The 27,506-nt window shown below is 44.0% G+C and overlaps 1 protein-coding gene and 1 long non-coding RNA gene across 5 annotated transcripts in view; one reads left to right on the top strand and one right to left on the bottom strand.

Moving 5' to 3' along the window:
• Positions 1–27,506, top strand: part of LOC107378864 (intermembrane lipid transfer protein VPS13B) — a 462,085-nt gene that overhangs the window by 10,997 nt on the left and 423,582 nt on the right. For all 4 annotated transcript variants that reach the window (XM_015949323.3, XM_015949324.3, XM_070550848.1 and 1 more), the window contains exon 4: positions 25,235–25,352. In XM_015949323.3, coding sequence (XP_015804809.3) covers positions 25,235–25,352 — 118 coding nt within the window. The remainder of the gene's footprint in view (positions 1–25,234; positions 25,353–27,506) is intronic.
• Positions 18,904–27,506, bottom strand: part of LOC107378870 (uncharacterized) — an 86,898-nt gene continuing 78,295 nt past the window's right edge. Inside the window, exons 2-3 of the long non-coding RNA XR_001572136.3 lie at positions 19,276–19,374; positions 18,904–19,127 (exon numbers count right to left, since the gene is read on the bottom strand). This is a non-coding gene — a long non-coding RNA (uncharacterized lncRNA). The remainder of the gene's footprint in view (positions 19,128–19,275; positions 19,375–27,506) is intronic.

The following is a 27,506-nucleotide window of genomic DNA, read 5'->3' as shown; positions in this document are numbered from 1 at the left end:
ATTGGAGCCCCCGAGGATCAAAAAGGTTTTTTTTTTATCATTATTTAAAACTTTATTAACAAATATAACAAATACAATACAAAATCGTGTTGCTGTAAACGGCAGCATGTCATCATCTAATTCCATCTTTCAAGTCAGCGAACAGGTTAGTTGTTTTCATCTAACTTATTTTATTAATTTAATCTAAATAGGTTTTGAATAAGAAAAACTTTTTTATGTCAGTTATGTTGGCTAATAGCAAACGGCAGCTAGTTAGTGATGACTTCTGACTACAGAAAATGACAATATTTTGTTCATTTTATTTGAGAAATGTTATATTTCTATTTGCCATTTTGGAAATATACAAGGTAGTGTAGTCTGTAATTGTTTTCTCTCTGTAAACAGAGTCAGATATCATCCGATGGTTCATCAGTGGAGACAGACAGAGGACGAGGGAGAGGAAGAGGGCGAGGGAGAGGAAGAGGGAGAGGACAGACGTGTGCCAGCGCACAGAGAGGCAGAGGTGTTAGACATGCGACAGAAGCAGGGCAAGCATCCCAAGATGAAGGAGCCGAATTTGCTCAAACCAGCCGCAACGTCCCACGCACAAGAGGAAGAGGCAGAGCTGCAATAAAGTCTAGAAGATCGGCGCTTTCAAGAGCTTTCAAAATCCTTTTTCTTTTACTTGGATGAGACAAACTATCCCGTTTCTCAAGTTTGCTTGTAGAATATGTGTGATCCTCCATCGCTAGAAGTACGGTGTGGCTAGTAGTGATGTGTCGGTCGCGAACGAACCGGCTCTAAGAGCCGGCTCTTTGAAGTGAACGACGGGAGCCGGCTCGTCATTGGGAGCCGTCCCCTCCCCTCCCCCCCTCCCCTCTTGCTTTGGTGAAAGCTACAGGCGATTGGTCAACATGTGTAACTGCGTGTCCAGACTGTCCAAACACAGAGCAGTAGGGGTGGATCAGACTCAGAAACACAGCAGAGCACATGTGGGTGGAGGGAGACGAGAGGGAATGAGGAGGAGGAAAAAGGAGAGCGAGAGAGGAGAGTCCGACGAAGACGGTGAGGAAATGAGCGCCAGCAGTCGTAAAGTGGAGATTTCTTATAGTGTTCAGTTATTAAATCCATAGAAATGATAAATGTTTGATATATTGCATTTTTTTATATTAGTAAATTATTATACATATAGTTTTGCATTATTTTGGTTATAAATGTACTCTACGCAACAGAAAATCTGAGGAGCCACTTGGGAGCCGAAAGAGCCGGCTCTTTTTGGTGAGCTGAGCCAAAAGAACCGGCTCTCTCAAAAGAGCCGAAATTCCCATCACTAGTGGCTAGTTTCTTCTTCTTCTTAGTTACTTTGTCAGACTGCATGCTTACAAGGCGCACTTCTGCCCCCTGCTGTTTCTTTGAGGTTACATCATTTAAAAACGCAAACATCAAATGCGAAGCTTAATATGTTGTATGTCCCTAAAAGGTCACTGTATTTTAAGATGGCGCATGCCATATGGAGCACCGGTCTGCTTCTTTTGTCTAAAATATTAAAATATAAAGCTAATAATAATGCTTAGAATAAATGCTTGTTTGAATTATCATTAAAAAAACAAATTTGAGAATGTGATACAAGAAATTTGATAACTTATAAGATGAAATATCACACATTGGGCCTTTAAACTCCATTTGTTTGAAGCCCAAACCCACTAAATGGAGTAAATTTTCTGTGCAGACCATTAGTTTCTCTGTAGTCTTCGTCTTCGTCTTCCTCCGCTTATCCGGGTCCGGGTCGCGGGGGCAGCATCCCAATTAGGGAGCTCCAGGCCGTCCTCTCCCCGGCCTTGTCCACCAGCTCCTCCGGCAGGACCCCAAGGCGTTCCCGGACCAGATTGGAGATGTAACCTCTCCAACGTGTCCTGGGTCGACCCGGGGGCCTTCTGCCGGCAGGACATGCCCGAAACACCTCCCCGGGGAGGCGTCCAGGAGGCATCCTGACCAGATGCCCAAACCACCTCAACTGGCTCCTTTCGATCCGGAGGAGCAGCGGTTCTACTCCGAGTCCCTCCCGAATGTCCGAGCTCCTCACCCTATCTCTAAGGCTGAGCCCGTCCACCCTACGGAGGAAACTCATTTCGGCCGCTTGTATCCGCGATCTCGTTCTTTCGGTCATTACCCAAAGCTCATGACCATAGGTGAGGATTGGGACGTAGATCGACCGGTAAATCGAGAGCCTGGCTTTCTGGCTCAGCTCCCTCTTCCCCACGACAGATCGGCTCAGCGTCCGCATCACTGCAGACGCCGAACCAATCCGCCTGTCGATCTCCCGATCCCTCCTACCCTCACTCGTGAACAAGACCCCGAGATACTTGAACTCCTCCACTTGAGGTAGGACCTCTCCCCCGACCCGGAGGTGGCAAGCCACCCTTTTCCGGTCGAGAACCATGGTCTCAGATTTGGAGGTGCTGATCCTCATCCCAGCCGCTTCACATTCGGCCGCGAACCTACCCAGCAAGAGCTGAATGTCAGAGCTGGATGAAGCTAGGAGGACCACATCATCCGCAAAAAGCAGAGACGAGATTCTCCTGCCACCAAACTCGACACACTCCACACCACGGCTGCGTCTAGAAATTCTGTCCATAAAAGTGATGAACAGAACCGGTGACAAAGGGCAGCCCTGGCGGAGTCCAACCCTCACTGGGAACAGGTCCGACTTACTACCGGCTATGCGGACCAAACTCACGCTCCTCTGGTAAAGGGACTGAATGGCCCTTAACAGAAAGCCACCCACCCCATACTCCTGGAGCGTCCCCCACAGGGTGCCCCTGGGGACACGGTCATAAGCCTTCTCCAAATCCACAAAGCACATGTGGATTGGTTGGGCAAACTCCCATGCCCCCTCCATCACCCTTGCAAGGGTATAGAGCTGGTCCACAGTTCCACGGCCAGGACGAAAACCACATTGCTCCTCCTCTATCTGAGATTCAACTATCGATCGGACCCTCCTCTCCAGTACCTTGGCGTAGACCTTTCCAGGGAGGCTGAGGAGTGTGATCCCCCTATAGTTGGAACACACCCTCAGGTCACCCTTCTTAAAGATGGGGACCACCACCCCGGTCTGCCACTCCCTAGGAACTGCCCCCGATGACCACGCAATGTTGTAGAGACGTGTCAACCATGACAGCCCTACAACATCCATAGCCTTGAGATACCCAGGACAAACCTCATCCGCCCCCGGGGCTCCGCCGCTGTGTAGTTGTTTGACTACCTCAGCAACTTCTGCCCCCGAGATTGGACAGTCCATCCCCAGGCCTCCCAGCTCTGGTTCCTCCTCGGAATGCGCATTGGTGGGATTGAGGAGCTCCTCAAAGTATTCCTTCCACCGTCCGACTATAGCCTCAGTTGACGTCAGCAGCTCCCCATGCCCGCTGTAAACAGTGCGAGCGAGTTGCTGCCTTCCTCTCCTGAGGCGCCGGACAGTTTGCCAGAACCTCTTTGGAGCCGATCGATAGTCTTTCTCCATGGCCTCACCAAACTCCTCCCACGCCCGAGATTTTGCCTCGGCAACTGCCACTGCTGCACCCCGCTTGGCTATCCGGTACCTGTCTGCTGCCTCCGGAGACCCACAGACCAGCCACGCCCTGTAGGCCTCCTTCTTCAGCCTGACGGCTCCCCGAACCTCTGGTGTCCACCAGCGGGTACGGGGGTTGCCACCACGACTGGCACCGGCCACCTTACGACCACAGCTAGCAACAGCCGCCTCGACAATCGCAGAGTGGAACAAGGCCCACTCGGACTCAATGTCCCCCACTGCTCTCGGGACGTGGTCAAAGCTCTGCCGGAGGTGGGAGTTGAAGACCGTCTTGACAGGTTCTTCTGCCAGGCGTTCCCAGCAGACCCTCACTATGCGTTTGGGTCTGCCAGGTCTACGCGGCATGTTCCCTTGCCATCTGATCCAACTCACCACCAGGTGGTGATCAGTTGACAGCTCCGCCCCTCTCTTCACTCGGGTGTCCAAAACATACGGCCGCAGGTCAGATGATACGACTACAAAATCTATCATCGACCTGTGACCTAGGCTGCCCTGGTACCAAGTGTATCGGTGGGCATCCTTATGTTCGAACATGTTGTTCGTTATGGCCAAACTGCGGCTTGCACAGAAGTCCAATAACAAAACACCGCTCGAGTTCAGATTAGGTGGGCCGTTCCTCCCAATCACACCCCTCCAGGTCAAGCTGTCATTGCCCACGTGAGCATTGAAGTCCCCCAGCAGGACAATGGAGTCCCCTGATGGAGCACTATCTAGCACTCGTCCCAGGGACTCCAAAAAGGGTGGGTACTCTGAACTGATATTTGGCCCATAAGCACAAACAACAGTCAGGACCCGTTCCCCGACCCGAAGGCGCAAGGAAGCTACCCTCTTGTCCCCCGGTGTAAACCCCAACACACAGGCAGAGAGTCTCGGGGCTAACAAAAAGCCAACCCCAGCCCTCCGCCTCTCACCCGGAGCAACTCCAGCAAAGTAGAGTGTCCAACCCCTCTCCAGGTCTCGGGTTCCAGAGCCAATGCAATGTGTCGAGGTGAGTCCGACTATATCTAGCCGGTACCGCTCAACCTCTGCCACAAGCTCCGGCTCCTTCCCCGCCAGCGAGGTGACGTTCCATGTCCCAAAAACTAGTTTTCTTGTCCGGGGATTGGACCGCCAAGGCTCCCGCCTTGGTCTGCCACCCGATTCGCATTGCACCGGACCCTTCATGTTCCTCCTGCGGGTGGTGGGTCCACAGTTGGACGAGCCCATGTATCCGGTTCGGGCTGGGCCCGGCCGGGCCCCATGGGCAAAAGCCCGGCCACCAGGCGCTCGCTCACGGGCCCCAACCCCAGGCCTGGCTCCAGGGTGGGACCCCGGTAACCCTCCGGGCCGGGTACTCCGACTCTTCGTTTTAACCGCCATGAAAGATCCTTCGAACCGTTCTTTGTCTCACCCTTCACCTAAGACCAATTTGTCATGGGAGACCCTACCAGGGGCACTAAGTGCCCCAGACAACATAGCTCCTAGGATCATTAGGGCACTCAAACTCCTCCACCACGATAAGGTGACGGTTCAAGGAGGAGTATTTTTATATTTACTTTTATGGTTTCATTAGAGATTTTTCACATTGAGTGTTGAGGTCTACCAACACGGGTTTTCAATGGTGATGATGCCCACCCCCTAACTGGACAGTTGCAGGTTCAAGTCCCGCCTGTCATAGATGTTGTGCCCTTGGGCAAGACACTTCACCCACCTTGCCTGCTGGTGATGGTCAGAGATATCAATTCAATTCAATTCAATTCAAAAATACGTTATTAATCCCAGAGGGAAATTGATTTCGGTGGCCTTGCTTCTGTCGGTGGGTGAATGAGTGTCGTGTTGTCAAGTGCCTTGGGGGGTTGTGGAACCCTAGAAGCTGCTATATACAGGAAAGCCATATACACTGATTTATTTTTGTTCTATGTTCTTTTCATATAGCAGAACTTGTCAGTAGTGAGCTGCTTGTTGGTTATCAGCTCAGCATGTGGAGGCTTGGACCATAACAAGTATGTTATATAGCCATGAGTGGAAACATTATGAGCACTCACATGCATACATGTGTTTATTTGAACTGTCAGGGTTAAAGGCCAGAGCCAAGCAGAGCTGCAACTTCTCTGAAACATCCTTTTGTGGGTCTTCTGAGGATTTATTAACCACAAACAAGAAGCCTGCTTACATACTACAGCCATTGAAGCTCCACATAATAACATTAAAAACGTTGTCCTTGATTGTGACAAAATTACCTTAAAAGGTAAATATTGTAGTATCTGTAGTACGGAGTTAGTTTAAGGGAGGGACTCTCCCTATGGAGACAGGGCAATTAAATTGCTGCCTTCTAACATACCTCCAACAACAAACTGAAAACACTAATTACCATAAATACGTCATACAACTGAACTCACCCGCGCTCTTTAACCAGCGGAAGTACTTCACACTATAATATTTTCCCTCCAGTAAGATAAACTGCTGTTCAGCAATCAGCTCGGCTCCCTCAAGTCCGAAAGAAAGATTATAGAGTGAACTAAACTGTCAGCGGAAGTTTGCAGTCAGATAGCACCAACTGAATAATCTCTATTCCAGTTTCATCTGGAGATCTTGCCTTTGATTCTCCAGCTTGCAGGAGCAAAAGCATAAATCCGTCTTATCAGCTCAGTAGGCTTCCATTACCAGCACTAAGGAGACAAAGGACACCAGCAGAGATTCAGATTTTCCTTGGAAACGGTTCCTTGTGCTATATCAGCGTCCCTGACTGAAAACCCAAAGACTAAATGGGAACTTGTCACCATGAACCTGCTCAATAAAGTTTGATCAATTAGAAACCATTCCAGGGGATATTTAAATTGTGGGAGACCAACAGAAACGATGGCCCATCCTGATGTTGGTGAGGTCCGACCAGCCCACAGTACATGGTGACTAACAAGATGAGTCAACACAGTTCTGTGCAAAAGTTTTAGGCAGTTATGAAAAAGCAGTGAATGATTTTACAAATGGAAGGGTTAATCAACAACAAGAATGAGTGAGTGACCTAAAGATGAATCTGAGTCAGATCCATATCTGGGTTGACCTCCCACTACCTCCAGAACAGAACCAGATCTTGTAGCTACACTTGAACAGCTGTTGAAGGAGCTGGGCTGGTAAGCTGTCCAGACATCTGGGAGAACTTCTGTGGAGGTAGGCTTTCTCACATCCTTCTGTCTCTTCATGGTTATCGGGGCTCTGTGGGGGCAGGACTTCTGCTTTATGGTGCTGAATAACTTTGGATGCTTGGGGTTGGAATGTTGATAAAAATAAACTATTATTGGTATTTCTGAAAGCACAGCATTTTCTCACACCTGCCTAAAACATTTGTAGGTTTAACCTCATTCTGTGATTCGGATATTCGTCCAACTCTTTTGACATAGTGATGTCTCAAATAGATGAAAGTATCTGCAGAAAGAACAGAAGACACACTTAACCACTGGTATCTGCCATTAATCAAAGGTAGGATAATGAATCACTTTGTTGTGAATCATTCATATTTGACATCCTGGTGGGAAGAGACCTCTTGACCTCTCTAGATGGGGTTCAGACACAGGAAAGAAGCTGCTGGAAAAACTGATCCCAGTGGCTTCAGTGAGTTAAGTGATGATCAGTACTCCGCGCAGGATGCTGCCGTTCCACAGCTTAATCCTGACTCGCAGGCCATCCGGACCACAGCGCATCGTCACTGGACCTTATCAGTAGTGACTCCGTGCACTCTTCTATTTTACCTTGGGAAACAATTACCTTGCAATTAGGGCTAATGTTTGCTCGATTGCTGCTTTGTTCAGTCAGAAGGTCTTAAACGGGTTTATGGTGCAATTTGGAAGGCCGTTTCATGAGCCTTAAAGCTAACCAGGAGAGTCACTTGATGCTGCTCTTAAAGGGACAGTGTGGCTATTTCAGAATTGTATTGTCTTTAGTGATGGGCGATGTGTTGCAAGGGTTAGCGGGAAAACGTGTTCTACCGACCAACACACATACAAAGATGCCAAATGATCAGCTCCACTTCCTGTACAAGAAGACCAAAACATCTAATTGTTAGTGGAGCTGAATATGATGCAGTTAGTTAGTAAATATTTAACCTAAATGTGCTGAACAGGTTTGATCCTGACCTTATTGTTTAAACGCACAGATCGTAATCTCCTAAATCAGCTGACGAATGTTGCTTTGGAAACCAGTGTTTTCAGATTTAAACTCAAACATCCTGCAAGATGTCTGTGGTATTTCTCAGCACTGATGGAAAGTCCTCTCCCATTTCATTTGTTTGATTTATTCTATCTTTCTGGTTTCAGAACACTGATACTTTCCAAGCTCACGAAGGCTTGTGCCTTCCAGCTGCACCTCACATGTGCTATTAAGTTGTCAGAGTAGCTTCAGCCACTGCTCTCGCTGTAGTTTGAGGCTGGTGCTTACAATGTTCAAGGGGTTCTTACGTCTTGCGTGCAGCATTGTGCATGACATAATGAGAAAAGCTGGAGAGTAGTTCTGATAAATATCTATTTAGGGACATGTTGAAAAGATGAAGGTACAATTACACCTTCAAACATAACTACCGTTGATTCAGAAACCTTAACAACAAATAGAGTTTTCTTTTTGACTATTTGAACAAACGTTTACAGATGTTAAGAGTTTCACTGTCTCCATATAAATCCTGTTTGTGTTTTTTGTCTTTCTGCTTTTCAGTCTGCTTCACACACTTGTGTGTGTCAGGGCCTGTGTGAAGCGTTTAATTGTAGCCAACACATTGCAGTTATTAGCATTACAGGGTAGCTGTGCTGGTGAAAGCCACATGCCTCACATGCTCGGCCTTGGCTTGTGGTGAGATGATGGAGACATCTGAAGGACCATTGCCTCTCAGATCTAAATCAGAAAACATGAACCCTTTTTTACTTTCCTTGTCTCCTTCTCTTGTGAGTTTTGTCCGGCGTTTATCCTCGTTGCCTCGTCTTTTTGATATATCTCAGTTCGTTCTGGTTTTGCAACTTTATTTGTAATTTTTTTTTAATTCTAATCAATGTATGAGTATTTGTTTACAAATTTCATTTTCAGGTGATCTGTTAAAGTTGTGTTCATCATGATGTATTTTTGTCAAACATTTAAGAGTGCGAAATGGAAATGTTCAAGGACTCAACTACTCCGTTTACGGGGCAAAGGCTAGACTTCTCTTCCACCAACGCCTCCGAATGTTAGCTTAACTAAGGTAACTAAATTTGTATAGTACTTATCACAGAAAGAAAAATCACAAAGTGCTTTTTCAAGAACAACAAAACAAACTGGCATAAAAACAAAACAACAAATATCATAAAGATGAAAGATGATTAAATTCAGAAAACATTAAATATTAAGTTTTAAATTAAAGGATGAAGTGATACAAATTATGAAATGATCAGAAATCAAATTACAAAAATATCATAAAACAAATGAAGGATAATTAAAAAGTCATTTTACAGCTAAACAAAATATTTAAAGGCCCAGTGTGTAATATTTGTATCTGTTTACTATCAAATCCTGTGTTTCCAGTTCACAAACTTGTCCTTTCTCACTAATATTTCTAGCCTGGCCTACCAGACTCCACCTCTGTTTAATTCTGCACAGAGAAAGGGTCTTGGAACTCTCCTATTCAATAACCTCACCCCCTCAGAATTATAACCGAGCCAATCAGCGCTGAGTAGCGTACGTCACACACCACAACGCCGAGTTTGTCGAACATGGCGACTGAAGCGGAGTTCGCTGCGGCTCTTTCCTCTGGTCTAAATGACTTGGACACGTCTTTCAAACAACAAGTAGAAGCGCTAAAAGCATCAGAGATGCGCCGAGCTGCCACTGAGGGGAGGGGACCATACCGATAGTCGGAACCCAGCCCCACCAACATGTTATATTTCAGGCCATTTTCAAAAATGCAGCGTTATGTTAAATGCACTGGGTTTTACCCTATTAAATTTAAATTTCATGGTTAAACAGTACATGTTAAAATCTAAGCTCAGCTAGTGCAAGAGCGGCAGTGACCTAAAATACATAAATATAATTTTACTTACCAAAAAATATGAAGTGGCGACTCCTTGGACGCTAAATTAGTGCATTTAATGCCACAGCAAGTCATTTTGTAAATGCCACAGCAAGTCATTTTGTACAACAGTTGCACAAATAATGTCCAAAAAGAATACACAAACACCACAACTAATGTTCTAAGTTGAGAGACTGAAAATCGCGGAACAATTTTCAAGCGAGGCCGAGGCTCAGACTGAGGCCTTTCCCCGGAGCTAGCTCTGTGGTCACGTGGGTCTGATGCTCATTAATTATTCAGAATTTTAGGCATTCAATACACTTAAACAGAAGAGTGACAAAAAAATTCACCCCCCTCAGAGTTGTCATGAGCCTAAACTAGATCTATTAAACCTAAAACATGTTTTGGAACCAGGCTGTAAACATGTTTATTTCTGCTGTGAAATTGGTATTTTTAACATGGGAGTCAGTGACGATTTGCTCGCTTCTGACACCAGCCCCCAGTGGATGAGGGTGGAACTGCAGTTTTTGTCACTTCTGTGTTGGCTTCAATTTCATACCAATATTATGGGGGTTGGTTCAGACACCCGCCCGCTATTAGCTGTTCACCAGCTTCTGATTAGTGTCTCTGACTCCCAAACTCACCTCAAGTTGTTCATTCGTCTTTTCCTAGCACCAGAACTCCCTATCCGGTCCCAACGTGTCCATACCAGAACTCCTGATCCAGTCCCAACGTGTCCGTTCCAATGTCCTTCTACTCAAGTTTCCTCTCTTCCCACAGCCTGCTGTCTCCCCAACACGCTCCAGCGCTCGTCCGCTAGCCAGTGGCTAAAGCAGCATTGTTTACTTTATCTCTATAGGGGTGTAACGGTACTCTAAACTCTTATTCGGTTTGGTTCGGTTCAGTGTTTTGGAGGGCTCGGTTTGATTAATTTTTGGTATATTATCATTGGATTCCCTGCAATGGACTGGCTTTCTGTCCAGGGTGTACCCCGCCTGATTGCCCCAAACCAAAATGGTTCAAATAACCCCCGTGAACCGTTACACCCCTAGATCTCCACAAACACTTTACTAACGGCGATGTAGTTCTCCACGCGTTACAGATGTGCTTCTCCGAGGGCTTCTTCTCAAACCATTTGCTGGTGATCCGTGGGACTTTACGCACAGCATACGCAGCATGTCCCCAGCTCTAGCTATGGCTAACTAGCAGCTAATGACGCCCATCTCCACCACGCCAGCCTTGAGCCACGATTAGCTGGTGGCTAAGTCAGCATTGTTGTCTTGATCTCCACAGCGTGTCCCCAGCTCGCCAACCCTCCTTCACCAGCCATGGCTAACAAGCAGCCAGTGATGGCTCCATATCCATTAGCTGGTAGCAGCAGCCAGTTTGTTTACATCGAGCGCCCCATGAGCTGTGTGAAACAGGTGTTGTGGAAAATTATGTTCACCTGAAATATTCTGTTTCCCTTAGGCAGTTGAGCAAATATTTCCAAATCCACAGAACTTAAAGTCCATTATGAGGACTAAACTTCCTCAAATAAAAGATGGTAAAACTGAGTGAGATTACATCTTTTTACATAACTTTGAAAAATGATAAATAAACTTGACAGAAAAGAGTGAACAAGAATGTTTTTACTGTATCTTTTTTTTATTGTTTTTAGGAGGAAATACAGATAAAAAAATCACAAGCATAACATTATTACATTAGATTACATCATTTTCCGGTAAAAGTTGATCACAAATGTTGTGAAAATAGCCTGAAGTGCAATCTCCTGACACAGGGGGACAGAATATTTTAGGGAAGTAAAATTTCTCACAACACCTGACCTCCCGGCTCCTCCGTGCGTGAATGGTGACAGCTTCAAGATCTAACAGAACTAGCTTGCTTCCTTCAGGATTAGTAGGTTAGTAAAACAGTCATGATTATAAATGCTTTTTAAAGAGGTCAAGTAGCTAGTTGTAAGCTTTGTGTGTGTTAGGCTACACAGGTTGGAAACTGATTATCAAACTCATGAGTGAGCCACCATAGCTGCAATACTTTCTCTGAACTGCACGGCGCTAAAGAGTCGCATTTTTTCATTATGATTTCAATGGATTTCACACATGGGGCCTTTAAAAAGCAGCTTTAAATAAAAGGGTCTTCAACTGCTTTTTAAAGGAGCCAGATCATGCAATTTTAAATCTGTGAGAGCAAAGGTAGGGACATAAAATATTACTGTTGGCACTATTGAAATGCCGTTTTATCTTAAATATGAGTTTTTGTCAACTTGAAGTTATACCTGGAACCCAAAAGGTCTGTTTCAAAGTAGCTCTGCTCACACTTGCGCCGACAAAATGCTGCTACAACAGCGGTTTGTCTCCCGGTGTCGGCAGTAATATACACTGAACAAAAATATAAACTCAACACTTTAGTTTTTGCTCCCATTTAGTTTTTGCTCCCATTTTTAATGAGCTGAACTCAAACGTCTGAAACTTTTTCTACATGCAAAATAGACCCATGACTCTCAAATGTTGTTCTGAAATATGTCTGCATGTGTGTTGGTGAGCACTTTTCCATTATCAACATAATATATCCCACCTCACAGATGGGGCATATCAAGGGGCTTCAGCATGACTAATGTACAGGTGTGCCACGTTTAGTCCCCAATGCAGAAGTAGTTAGTCAGAATATCCACTCTGGTACCAGTGGAGGTTTAAAGCAGTCACTTGTGATATGAAGGAAAAAGTGGATTCACTGAATGACCAGGTTATTCTGTCAATGAATTTTTTTCTTCCCTGATGGCACAGTCATATTCCAAGATGACAATGCCAGGATTCATCAGAGGATCCTGGGTTGGATTTCCTGTGGAACTGGAGGGTTTGAGGTAGAGGGTCCACAAAAATAAACAATCAATGATGAACTAGCGTCTGCCCCGGGGGGCCACAACCAGCTGCCGGCAGAGTCCCAGGGGATACCGGCATGCCTTTGTTATTTCTCGGCTTGATTACTGCAACTCTCTCTATGCAGGGTTGTGTCAGTCAACACTGCGTCGCCTACAGGTTGTGCAGAACAGCGCTGCCAGGTTCCTGACTGGGACCAGGAAACGGGACCACATTAGCCCAGTTCTGGGCTCCCTGCACTGGCTTCCGATTTGCTATCGCTCACAATTCAAAATACTCGTCTTTGTTTATCATTTCTTCCAGAGTGGTGGTCCCCCCTATCTGGCCACTCTCCTGAACAGACACTCCCCATCACGCGCTCTGCGCTCCTCTGACCAAGGCCTGCTCGCTGTCCCTCGGTCTAGGTGTCGTACCCGTGGGGACCGGGCTTTCTCAGTCCTAGCACCGTTACTCTGGAACCAGTTGCCACCCTCAGTTAGGCTGTCCCCTTCTCTGCCAGTCTTTAAGAATCACCTAAAAACACACCTCCTCCGCTTGGCGTTTCCAGAACATGTTTGATTTTGGCCCTCTTTTATGTTGAATCCATTCCACAGTTTTCATTGGTACACTCAATCCATCCACTGAATCCAAATGTGTTTCACACATTTGTATTTTACCGGAATGTTTCTTCTATCTTGTAATTTCCATTTTGTATTTTGTAATTTGTATTTTGTAATTTGAATTTCTTTTATTGTTGATTTATTCAATATAATTACTTACAACTGTACCATGTTCAGCGCTTTGGGCTTCCTGACAGGGTTGCGGAAGGCGCTATATAAATAAAGCTTTGATTGATTGATTGATTGATTGATATCAGCGGCAAGCCCACAGGCCCGCCCGCCGCAGCCTCCCACCCCCAAGTCGGCTGAGCCCGGAACCCTGTGAGTCAGGACCCAGAGGCGACCAGCCCCGCCGGGGACCCAACAGAGCTCAGGGACTCAGATCCCACCAGGCAGCCACTGAGAATAATCAGGCAGCCGCCAAAAATCTTAAACCCCCCTGACCCGGGAGCCGCAAACACTCAGGCAGACCAAGGCACCACACTCCATACAAAGTGTGGCAGGGGGAGAGGAGGCGAAGATGTGTAGCAGTAAAAAAAAAAGTCCCAGGAGAGGGGAGGAGTCAAAGGCCCCACCTGACATATACAGTCATACACAAACACAGTCACACACTCCCTCCCTCATGCTCTCACATACACATACAACCTAAGACTTACAAAAATGCACGCCAGACACTTACTCATGGGTGTAGGGATGGAGATTCACCAATCTGCACTGGTGGTTGGTTCAGAAGACTGAACCACTAGCTTCAGGTTGCATCAGTGATAACTCACGGCTATATTGCAAAGAATATTTCCATGCGTGTCTCTCGTCGGTAAAAACAATGGTTATATCGATTACTTCATAGTTTACCTGTTATGTCTTTGTTTTTTGAGGTGCATTGAACGCATCATCAATCTCTTAGCAGAAACTAGAAGTTTCCCATTGCACAGCCATAGTGGGTCAATTTTAACCGGCGTATGTGCTTTCTGTACTTGCCAAGAAAAAATAACCTTCTTCGTGACACGGTGACTCCGTATTTTTCCGAGCACTTTTAGGATCCGCGCACCTGAAGCTTTGTGTGCGGTAATGTAAGATAATTCCTTATTCTTGTGACATTTGTGCAGAACTTAAAAACTCCAGACTGAGTGACATTTTGCCCTTAACAGTGCTTCAGAGAAGTCCAATACACAGCTGAGATAACCTCACATCTCCAGCGTTCACGTTTCTCTTAAAGGAACAGTAACTTTAGGCTACAGCAGCTCTCACTATAGCCCCTTGTCGATCATTACAATATTTAAAAATTAGCTTTCAGTGTTTCATAATAATTCCTAATAATTATAAGTTGAACTCTACATATATTTTTATTGCTACAACTTTGTTGAAATGAGGTTAGGGTCATCAGATGATGGCTAGGGATGCTAGCTGAAACATGTCAGGTAAAAAACTATCTTTACTAAACTGTGTAAGAAAAGAACAAGAAGATGGAGTAACTCTGCTCACAACAGAATCAGAAGTCATTAAACGTCACTGATTAAGTGCATTTGTTTTCATGCTGAATTTATTGATTAGACTAATAGAGGATCTCATACATCCTTCACAGAGAGGGAAGCATTGTTATGTTTAAAAACCAGATTTGGGCTTGTGAAGTCTTTTTAATGTGTTGAATCGTATCATATCGTGTCGGCGGAGGCTTTTACCATATGGCTAATCGCATCGCTGGAGGTGTATGGAGATACGAATCAAATCCGCCTCGGGTGGAGATTCACATCCCTACTGGACAGTGAAGGGACACGATTTCTAAAACCACCCAGAAACATTTACTTATTTTGAAGCTCAGCAGAGAGAAGTCGTACACCCTCTTTAAGGTCCTGAATCCTTTTATTTGCTTTAGAGAGCAACAAGTCATCATTATGGGGCAGGAGGAGGGGGAGGACGGACATTCAACATAGCTTCAACAGGCTACAGAGACCAACTACTGTGGCTGAGCTGCCTCTGATGGATCCAAAAGATTGTTTTAGTCCAACAAAATCCAGCAATCGGTGACAGAAGTGAACCATGATTTGAAGGAATTAAAGCACTAAAGTGTGGAGCTGAATAAACACGTCTGCAGGCTCTGCAGAACTGAATCACCTGCTTAAGTGTTTGGGTTTGCGGTAATGACTTAAGTTGAGTGAGGTGTAGCTCTTAAGTCATTTTAGATTTTGCATGAAAATTAATCAGAGGGAATTTTCCAGTATGCGGACTAGTACTGGGAGCTGTTTGTGAATGATGCACTCCAACTTCTTTGAAAAAGTTCAAAGCCAACTCTGATGGATATTCAGCAACAACCATTTCTGTGAAATCGTTGCTGATGTCTCGTTTCTCTGTGGGGTTTTGTCAACACACACCTGTGTGCTCTTGTCAACACCTCTGTTTTATGGAGAGGACAGTTTATTTATATATATGTAGCTCGCTGCTAGGATTTCTTTAAAAAATGAAAACATTAAAACAACCAAACTAAATGTTTTCTGTCCCTTCCTTAAAGATCTGCGCTAAACCGCAGCTTCTCGCCTTCAGATAACGAAAGACAAACATCTGTGTAGAGCCAACCTAACGGAAAGTTGAAGGCTCTGCTGGAGCTCCCTGTGGATCTGCTCTGTAACTGGGATTCCTGTAGCCTTGGCTATTCTGGGCCGATATTAAACATAGCTGGTTTGACTTGGGAGCATGGAGGTATTCTTGGCTCAGACGTGTAACATGACGACACCGGCGTTGTTGTGATGCATCCTAAGACTTGTATAATTATACCGATTGCTTTGGTCTTCTTCCTCTGACTTGACCATCAACCCCCTGCTTTTGCAGGTCATGAGAATAATCAAGAGCCTTTAGTGAATATGTAATAATAATAATAATAATGCATTGAACTTTATAGCGCTTTTCTAGACACCCAAAGACGCGTTCACACACTCTCACATTCACACACTGCTAGTGATGGTAAGCTACTTGTAGCCACAGCCGCCCTGGGGAGGTCTGACAGAGGCGAGGCTGCCATTTGGCGCCGTCGGCCCCTCTGACCACCACTAACACAGGCAAGTTGGGTGAAGTGTCTTGCCCAAGGACACAACAGCAGGATACCCCTGGCGGGAGCTGGAATCGAACCCATGACCCTCCGATCATGAGGCAATCCGCTCTCCGATCATGAGGCAATCCGCTCTACCACCTGAGCTACTGCTGCCCCAAATATGTAGCATACCAAAGGACAACAATTTGGTTATTTGCCACTGTAAGGTCAAAGGTCATCACACGGAAGTGTCCAGGCTGTTCGCCCTGCATGTAGTGTTGTGCGACACATCTTAACTGTGTCTACGACCTTTTTGCCAAGAAGGGAAGCCATAATAAACCCTTCTCCTGATTCCCTTTATCCAAGCTGAAACCAAAGGCCTCACGCAGAAGTCGAGACCTCCACTCTCTGAATAAAGTTCATCTTCCTTGAATCATAAATGACTTTACAACTTTACAGGTTGATATAATCACATGTGTTGAATGAACAAGATGTTTAAATCCAAAGTGTTTTAATAATGTGTGCATTATCCCATCAATGATGGGTTAAAATGAAAGTTTCCTGTAATGATTCATGTCAGATCTTAAACTTCTCCAGATCAGTATGTGTTGATTCCAGTAATGTAATCAGTACAAACACAATGATATCATTATTATTTATGTTTAACATTTTACTTCACACTAAGAGAAAACCTCTGAGGATATGAGTGGAGGAGGGATCTCTGAGGTCTTTGGTAATGCCTTTAAACTTGTCAAATTCAGATTTGTCTAAATTTACCAACAATAAAGTTTATAAATACAGGAATCACTTCCTGATTCCTCAGTTATCCTGCGGCCTCCTGGTTTGGCCGACGATGAGCAAGCATTTGGAACCATTCTCTCTTTTGACCTCAGGTCAAAACATCTCTCAGCAACACTTGTGAGTGATATCAGACTCAACGACTCTTAAGAGCCACCGAACACCTCAGACGCTAAACAGATACTCCAGCTTCCTGAAAGTATCTGAGACTAGACGGGCCGTGAAAGTTTCCTACGGGTTCCTTGCCCAGAGGTCCCTCCACCAGCAGTGTCCATCCCGGCCTCTTGACCCCCTGGATCACCACGGGGACCTCCATACAAGGGTATCGTGGACTCGGCACAAATGACGTCAGTTTTATGAATAATCTTAGTTTATCAAACCAGACAGCCAAACTGATTTTACAGCCCAGACATCACAAGATCTCTCAGATACTTACAAGGTTCTGCTAAAACATCTAGCTTACATCATGTATAATCATTTAGTTTAGGAAAATGTAATTAAATTCATTTTTATCAACTATATCCCGACTCTTTCTGGATTAATATGAAGTGTGTGTTCCCTGAATAGTTAAAGAACCAAAAGGAATATTAAGGCTAATGTTCAAAGACCAAAAAGGTTCATATTTCATATTTAGATGGAACATCACATCTTATTGGTCATTTAACAAACAGCCAATCCTCACCGCTACACTTAACGATCAGCAGCAACTTCTTGTCTCTGTTCAGATTAGGGAAAGTATAGTTTCAATTTAGTGTAAGAAGTGAGTCGATCTTAAAGGTGTGGATTACTCTTTAATCAGTACATCTGCAGTGGTCTCTAGAAGGAACGGATGCCTTGCAGGCAGCACTCGGGGCACTAAGCAGCCCACCTGTTTCAGCAGGGCTAAATCTGTGACATCACAGCTGAGCTTCAGACGGCAGAATCTGGAGTCTTACCTCCTGATATGTGGATGTCTTTCCTCTGATTGGCTGACAGCAACACGACTACCACTGACTCTGTGTGCTCTGCAATGTTGATGTTTAATCTCCACAAATAACACAAGCCTAGAGGAGTTCTGCTGTGTGGTGGTGATGCTAATGCTAACCGTTAACTTCTACTAGCCGAGACGTTCTCTGCTGTTTCCTGGACGCTAAACCAACAACAGCCTTCCTCGTCGTGAATCCAGATGGGTGAGTCCATGAATGTTAGTGACAGTGTGATGTAGATCTGTCAGGATTTTCTAATCCTAGAGTTTCACCGTTTGTTTTCTATCAGAAGCTAAAGCAGGAGGTAGGTGTAGGAGACTATTTTCATGTTCAGCCTGCACTTTATGCTCAGAGTGAAAGATTATAATCAGATATGATCATTAAAACAGGGTTTTTCAGTGTTCCACACCTTTAAACTTTAAATTACACGAACCCTCGCTTTAGTTTTTTCTGACATGTTCTCTTTCATGTGATCTCGACGCTTGTGCAGCTTTACAATTACTGACTTGATTTGGAAGCAGTACTTCGATTTATAACATCTGAACTTTGCAAAAATGCTGTTATTAAAAACAATGGGATATTATAAATGACTTAAAAATGAATGTTGTCTGTACTTTGAGTTGAAATCCTGGAGCACACTGTGTGCGTTTCAGGACTGTTGTATTCAAATTCTGTGTTTTTCACTGTCAACGGGAAACTTTGTGTTTCTATTGTGGACTTGTTTACTGGAAAGGAGGTAAAAGATGAGACGGAAAGGTTGTAATGACTAGTTTTCATTTAGATAATTACTCAAAATGTCACACAGTGTTTTGTTCATGGTGGATGATTTCAGTCTCTAATCCCTGCGATCTGCATGGATTCCAGCTGCTCCTCAGTGAGTTTTAGAGTACGGCTCCTTATATTTAGACCGCCTGTGCAAATGTGCACATGCTCTTGTGTGGGGCGCTATAAACAAGTGTTGGACTACAGTCTACATCTGTGCTTTTGAGTATTTGTGTCTGAATATAGCTTTTAGAGCATATTAGTCATTTTAGGGCCTGTTAATCCCATCCGAGTAGCTGGCTCTGTGTAGTCTGCTTCTGTTTGTCTGCTCCAAGCCCCTCTCTAATCGGCTAGCTGAATGTGCTACAGTTTCATTAAGAAGACATTAGAAGCTCATTTTCAGCTGCACTGTGTATGAATCCAGGGACGTTGGAGAGGAGGTAGTCCGAGTCGCCGCGGATGGGCTCGGTTCTTTTCCGCTAAAGGTCCATTGGAGTTGTGGGCAACGGTTCGAGGCAGTTGAGGGGACATTCCAGCTGCAGACAAATCAACAGATAAAAAGTCATCAATTTTAACGACCACCAGTTGGACGGATGTTCCTAGAATGTGCCAGCTGATGTAGAAGAGTGTGGCTCTGTTTACGTCTATCAGTGATGTAGAGGAGATAAGGAGCTATTGGATTACCTCCGTTTATTTTCTCACTCGGTAGGTGTTCGCCTTTCCCTCCCTGGCCTTCAGTCTGCAGGCCTGCTGCTTTGATGTCAGCATGAGTTCACCAGCAACCTGCAGAGGAAAAACAACAATAACAAAGAGTGTTTATCTAGCAGTGGCCTACACACTTCCATTCATCTGCTGTAACTTTGTGAAATTGACCAGTTTTACAAATGTTTTGATTAGAAAGATCAGGCAGTTGTACACAAGAATCATCGCGGTCTTTGAGTCCCGGCTAGCCTTTTCCTTTCATGGGTTAGGGTTTATGTAGAAAGCAAATAGTGTCTCTGTGAAGTCTCGTGGAAGAGAGAGGTTCTGTCTGCTAATATCAGAATAAAGGGATTTAGTTTTAAAGATTTCAGTGCAACTTGCAAAACATACCATACGTGCCGCAGCCTTAAATCAGCCAGCTATGAATACGATTTTCTACTGTTTCCCATTTTCTTAACAGTTAACAGACACGTGACTAGGCTAATGACAGCGTTGGTGTGTTTATTCTGAGATAACTGTTGCATGTCTGCAGCGGTGCAGCTAAGCCCTTCAGACATCTGCAGGGCAACAGGTTGTGTATGTTCTTCCTGTACCAGACAATCCTCCACTGGTGTCCACATACCCTCTGAGCAGGGGGTCTCTTACCTGCCACTCGCACTTCCAAAGCCTGTTTAATTCTTTATTTCTCACATTCTCATATGTGTGTGAATGGGTGAATGACTGATTGTGTTGTAAAGCGCCTTGGGGGGTTCCAGGACTCTAGAAGGCGCTATATCAAATACAGGCCATTTATCTGAAGTTCTCCAACTGTTAGGATCTCCCACCCCCTTGTTTCCTCTCTTATCTCATACTCTCTTATAACTCCTTTCCTTTCTCACTACCAGCAGCTTTGCTCAACAGCTAAGCTGACATGCCTGTAGGGTAAGTGACCCCCTTTCCCTTGTTTTTGTGCCCCTCTATCCTTCCATGCCTTCAACACTGTCCTGTGCACTGCTGTGGCGGTGGAGGGATCGGTTTACCCGGCAGCAGCTGAGGCAGGCATCGTTTGTCCCAGGGCTTCCTTCTGAAAAGGCATTTTCCACCTCTGGAGAATTGCTCACTGCCCATAGTGACACTGAGCACTTAATTACTCTACTTCCAAGTTCGGAAGACTTGTTCTTTAGTGGCAGCTCTTGAACCGGGTGCACTGGGTTGCGCATTCCTTCGGGTACAGATTATAGACAAGGAAACAACCGTATAATCTGCTCGCATGGTTTATTAAAGCTAAACACAACTTTCCATTCATAGATTCACAAACATATAAAATGTGACTGACATTAATCCAAGATCTGCTTTATCCCAGTTGGTTGACTAACTCTCACAGCCGTCAGTATCTTTTCAAAAGGATCTGCTTGTTTATTGCAGCTTAAGTTTGGCTAAATATCTAAAAGCTTTTTGTGTTCACCTAAAGAGAGGAAGCTGTTATTCGTAAAGTAGCACTAGCTCCAGCTAATGTGTTGTAATTGTGAGGTGTCTGCTTTTATAATGCCGTCATTTGGATGTTCCTCTAATATATATTAAGTTTAGGCTGGTTATTTTAGTCGTGTTTTGGCTGACTCCTGGGACACTTAAATGCCAAACACATGTGATTCTCTTTGGTTCTCCTAACCCGTTCGACCGACTTACCTCCCAGTCGGACTGTGAAAAGGTTACAGCGCTGCAGTAACCCCCTAATCAAAGCCATGCTGGGCACCTTTCTTTACAGCTTCTCAGTTTAGATTCACATTGTTGGCCTGTTGTGCCTTTTGTCTGTTACAGGCTGTGTGACTAAACTTCAGAAGATGTTATCACAGTAGGAGTGTGTTGTATGTGTGCATACCCCAAGTTTGCTTCAGTCAGCTGTTTCTGAAATGCATCATTTTTGGTTCAAGCTGAAAAGGGCATTTACAGACAACAGAGAGGTCAAATGTTCTCTGGTACTCTGAGGTCCTCGAGCTTGAAAACCGTCCACACACACACGCACGCACGCACGCGCGCGCGCACACACACACACACACACACACACACACACACACACACACACACACACACACACACACACACACCAAGTAGTGTTTCTATGGTTACATTGTGATTTCTTGGTAAATATTCTATTTGGTGAGAGATGAACTTTATTGTATTTATCCTACTGAATCTATAATTAATTGGGTAAACTAGTAGTAGCACATTCAATGTCAAAGAGAGTAAAAAGTTATTATCAGGAGAGGGAGAATGTTTAAGTGCTTAGCAGCAGTGTGCTAGACGATGGCCCCCTCCATGAGGCCATCACAGCTCAGCAGAACATCATTATAGCTTCTTCTGGGGAGAAAAACACTTAGAGAAAAAATAAAGTTAACAGCTGAAATACCAGGAAATAATACAGTTAAAGAGCAGATTGTAGAAGAAAGTAGTCGAGTGTGGAAAGTGGTCAGTGTGTCCTCCAGCAGTCTAAGCCTATAGTAGCATAACTACAGAGATAACTCTGGATAACCTAGCCTTAGATGGAGGCTTGTTGGAGGTAGGGCAAGGAAGAGCCGTCTTTACCGACTGTACACTCCACCTCCCTCTACTCCCCACTTGTCCAGATCTGGGCTAACATCAGATTTTAACCATAGGCCCTATCAAATAAAAATGTTTTAAGCCTATTCTTAAAAGTAGACAAGGTGTCTTCCTCACGGACTAAAGCTGGGAGTTGGTTCCACAAGAGAGGAGCCTGATAGCTAAAAGATTTGCCTCCCATCCTAGTTTTTAGATATTCTGGGAACCACCAGTAGACCTGCAGTCTGAGAGCGAAGTGCTCGGTTAGGAACGTATGGAACAATCAGATCACTAATGTATGATGGAGCTTGATTATTAAGAGCTTTCTATGTGAAAAGGAGGATCTTAAAATCTATTCTGAATTTAACAGGTAGCCAATGTAGGCAATCTAAGACAGGAGAGATATGATCTCTCTTTTTAATTCTCATCAGAACTCTAGCTGCAGCATTTTGGACAAGCTGAAGACTTTTAACTACATTTTGTGGACTTCCTGAGAGTAATGAATTACAGTAATCCAGTCTTGATGTAATAAATGCACGAACTAGTTTTTCAGCATCACTTCTGGAAAGGACGCTTCTCCGAAGGTGGAAAAAGGAAATCCTACAAACATGTTTAATGTGGGATTTGAATGATATGTCCTGATCGAAGATAACACCAAGGTTCCTTACTTTGTTCTCGGAGATTAATTTAATGCTGTTCAGGTCAGGTGATTGACTAAGCAGTTTCCTTTTCTGAATTTCAGGTCCAAAGATGAGAATTTCAGTCTTGTCTTGATTTAACCCTCTGATGCATGAATTATGAGATCTTCAACCATGATTTTTTAAACAATTTTTTTCATTCATCTTTAGGTGTGAATGAAACAAATTTCAACAAATATTTTTTGTAATATTTTGGTAATTTACAAATAATTTATTACATGTCCATCTCAGTGGACAACGTGCATTCTGAACATGAAATATGGTGGCTTGACTTACTGAATTCCAAATGGAGGGGCTCACTTGCAATAAAGTCTTCAACAGCTATGCTTAATAGCAAAAATAAAGAAATAACAATTTCGAGTACCTGTCCACTGTAGTGACCATTATGCATCAAAAGGTTAAAAGCAGAAAGTTTTGAGTCATCCAATTTTTTGTCTTCAAGACAAGCCTGTAATCTACCTAACCAATTAGGTTCATCAGGGTTAATGGATAGATGTAACTAAGTATCGTCAGCATAACAGTGGAAGTTTATCCCATGCTGTCTAATGATTTTACCAATTGGAAGCATATATATAGTATAAAGAACTGGTCCAAACAATGGTGTTGTTTGCTTGCACTCAGCTTTTTAACACACACAAACACGAGCGTGTCACAGAACACGAAAGATCGACAAGGAAACTGTGTTAAGCTGGTCACTTTTGGTGAAAGGAACCAGACGCCAGAGATAGTGGTAAACAAAAACTTCCACGATGTTGTCAATAAACGATCATGCACCTGTTAGTTTTGTCATAATGTAATCTAAAAGACGTTGCCCACACTTTACACTCACCTAAAAGATTATGGAGACGGGTCAAAATTCTCACGAAGGAAGTAGAAGACTTTACCAAGGACATTAATGCTGTGAATAAGAACATCATGTTCAGCAGGGAGGATGTCCACAACCACCAACTGCCCTTGGACTGTGCTGTGCAAATTGAACAAGATAGAAGTCTCAGCATTGAAGTCTACAGGAAACCAACTCACACAAACCAGTATCTACATTTGGGCTCACATCACCCACTGGAGCACAAAATGTCAGTCATCAGGACTTTACACAATCGGGCTGAGAACATTCCCAGAAAGACTGAAGGAAAACACATGACGAAAGCTCTCCAGAACTGCACATACCCTAACTGGACCTTTGTGAAATCTACAAAGAAGTCTGGAAAAGCATCCAAAGCAGCAACCAGCAAAGAACAGGACAACAGGCACAAAGGCACCATCATCCCATACGTGGCAGGAGTCTCAGAGAAACCTAGAAGAATCATCTCCAAACACAACATCCCAGTAAACTTTAACCCAACAACACCCTCAGACAGAACCTGGTCCACCCTAAAGACAAAACACCCAAACAGAAGCTCAGTGGGGTCGTTTATGCAGTCCAGTGTAGTGAGGACTGTTCAGATGTTTACACCGGGGAAACTAAACAACAATTACACAAGAGCATGGCACAACACAGGAGAGCCACCTCTTCAGGTCAGGACTCTGCAGTCCACCTACACCTGAAGGACAACGTACACATTGTGGACAGAGAAGACAGATGGATTGAGAGAGGAGTAAAAGAAGCTATCTATGTCAAACGTGGAAAGCCCACTTTAAATAGGGGTGGGGCTTAGATTTCACCTTTCCAGTACCTATAATGTAGCATTGGATCTCATTCCTAAGCTGCTTCAGTCTAGATCACACCTTCCTGCGTCTAATCAACACAACCACTCCCTCTCAATAGAGGCCAACGACCATTGGGATGGATAGCATGATAGCATGGAGGGGTACTCAGAGTAGTTTAGGCTCATTAAATAACAACAGGCAGATACAGTTTATAAGCTTGACTCTCCCATGTTCCATTTAGAATTGACAAAGCTCCTCGGATGTGAAGGAAAACGTCCTCAAGAAACCAAAGAAGTCCAGTTGCAATCAATGGAATAGGTTCCTCCTCTATGTTCAACATTTTGGGAGAACTATGCGCATGAGGCAAGGCAACCTAATGCCTTGATATGTGTTGAAGAGGGAGCTTGACCAAGCATCCAAATGAGGAGTGTGTGTGTGTGTGTGTGTGGGGGGGGGGGGTGTTGACAAAACACAAAACCTAACCTATCAGTTTGTGCCTGGTTTAATGGCAGCGTTTTCTCTCACATGCCTGACCCACATCAGGGATCTTGTGGAAGGAGAACGTGAGGATGGAAACTATGGAGAAATTATCCTTTGGAACATTCTGGACAATATTTGTCATTGGTTTAGGTTGTTGCAACAACAAACATACATTTGTATAGAGGAGGCATATTTGTCTTCTCCAGTGAATGAGCATTAGAAACAGAAAAATACATGGTAAATTTAAAATCTGTAATTTGCAATTAGCCAAGATTTAACTATGAAATTCATGCCATTAAACATTTTAGTTTATTGATGTCCTACCTTCTAGACATACATAAAAGTGTTCTTAAATGTCAACATAAGAATAGAAAAGGGACCAAATCACTGCAGATTTTCTGTTAAAAATCCATCAGCTGATTGTACAAATCTTTGCACCAATCTAGTTTGGCTGATTTGTACTTGGTTACGGAGTGTGTAGATAAAAGCACCAGAGTTTTGTGTTGTCTTTCATCTATCTCATCCATTTATCTTTATGAACTCTGTTTTCATCTGTTTAGGATGATCATGACAGTGGCTCTAGCTCCACCAGTCGAAGTGTCTCAGATGGCTCCAAGGCTGCAACCAAGACCCGCCGCCTTCAGCAGGCATCCCCTAGTGACCCAGACCTACCCCCAGGTGAGTGATGGTTCTGGGCCCAGTGAAGCCCCCTGCTTTCAAAATAATCACCAGAGCAAGTCCAGGTTTAAATGTTTTACTGTATAAATCTTAAAATGAACTGGCTTAGTAGTAGCCAGGGCCTAAAGGTGAAGTGTCAGGTAACATCTATGAGATTTTACCAGTCAAGGACATTTTTCCAATGTCCAAACTTCAGGGTAGTTTTACTGGAACTTCCTGGCATGCAAGTGTCTCCACTTCACCTGTCCAACCGAACGAGCCGTTTACTGGGCCATTTTCAGGAACTTTTAGAATGGCCCGGTGGAATAGCTGAGCAGAGGTTTTGGTTTACTCATGCTGATTGGTTTTAACACAGTAGGAAATGACATCAGCTGATGCTCTCCAAAAAAAAACAGCATTAGAAGAGCGGTTTGTGAAGCAGAATGGAAGCACAAGCAGATAAGCACCGATTATGCAGCTTTAAAATCATACCATACCAGTTTATTTAGAAAGCGCATTTAAAAACGGCATGTGAGCTGACCAAAGCGCCTCACAGATGTTACAGTAAATATACATGGCTAACAAGCAGCACAAAGTATAATACTTAAAAATTATTTTAAATGCTTTAGAGTTTTGTCTGGTTTCCTTTATGTCACTCAATGATATTAGCAAAGTAAATATTCCTGGCGGGCCTGATAGCTTTCTGATACCGGGAAAGTGACTCGGTAAATTGCAGACGTGAAATAATTAGCCCGTCTTTTCCAGGAGGTGGATGATGAGAGGGAGTCACTATCAAGAACAGAGAACAATTGAGAAGCTGTGTTAGGAGGAATGTACCTAGAAACACAAGGGGGGGTGCCTCTTAACAGATGACAGCAAACCAGAGATATTGAACACAATTAAAGAATGATAAGAGAAGCCCACAGGGTCGACAGTCAGATCATGTACATTGAGTCCAAATGATAACACAAAGTCCAGGGTGTGAGAACCAGCATGGGTAGGACCATTCACCGTCTACTGAAGGCCAAGAGAATCCAAAACCCCTGGAAAGTCACACACCAATGGTTTTGATGGACAGCAGACATGAATGTTGAAATCGCCCATAACAACAATCTGGTCATATTTAGGTAGGTCTGACAGGAAATCTGCAAACTCCCCAATGAATATACTGCTGTATTTTGGTGGCCTGTAGCAGAGAATAAATAAAATGAAAGAGGCAAAACCAAGTTCAACGAAGGATATCTCAAATTTGGTGTGGGCCACTGGGCAAAGGAGGGGTTTCAATGGAAGAGAGGAGCGATAAATCGTCAACCCACCTGCTTGATGACCGAGGTTCATTCACATTGCGACAGTCCGGCGGGCAGACTTCAACCAACAAATCAGACTCACCCAGAGAATCCCACATGTCAATCATGGAGAACATGCTTAATCTCTGGTCCAGGAAGAAATCCTTTAGAAGAGCTGTTTTACTCTTAATCTAGTGGGCATTCTGTAATCCAGGGGTGGGCAATTATTTTTTCCATGGGGCCACATGAGAAATAGAAAATATTGTGGAGGGCCGCAGGCCAAAAGGCTGAAGTCAATTATGCATAATATTAATGGTATTTCTTTATAAAAAGCAGTAAATACCATTGTTTCTTCAAGCTGGTAAGAGTAGACTATATGTTATAAATGAGCAAAAAGGAAAAAGTGAGGTTGGCTTACAAAAATGTGATTTATTCAAATTTCCCAAGGCAATGGTAAACAAAGTGTGCACATTTGGTTTTTGTTAAACATTTGTGACTTATATTAGTTAACAGTTTCAGTCACATTCACTCCAAAACACATTCTGAGTTTCAAATATTGTTGGAAAGAGGTTCTTAGCATTCTACAGACACACAGTATTGTCTGTAAAATAAAATCACTGAACTGTGATCTTGAGAAAGAGGTTTAAAAAAAGTGTCCCAGTTCACTGCTAGTTGCCTACATTTGTGGTCCAAACACCTTATTTTGTGTTTTTAAGCAATTTTTTTCTTATTCAGTGAGAGAAATCTAGTCTCTGCTGGGCTTTAACGAGTGCATCAAAGTCAGGTTGGATGTCTGAGGTGGAGAAGCGAAGCACAGCTGACAAATGATCATCAGTGAGAGAGGATCTTTACCTGGATTTTGTAAACTTCATCATTGAAAATGTTTGTT

This window comes from Nothobranchius furzeri, chromosome 5 (genome assembly GCF_043380555.1).
Source record: "Nothobranchius furzeri strain GRZ-AD chromosome 5, NfurGRZ-RIMD1, whole genome shotgun sequence".
NCBI classification, from domain to species: Eukaryota; Metazoa; Chordata; class Actinopteri; order Cyprinodontiformes; family Nothobranchiidae; genus Nothobranchius; species Nothobranchius furzeri.
Note: the sequence above shows the minus strand (reverse complement) of the source record. Positions and strands in the feature narration are given on the sequence as shown.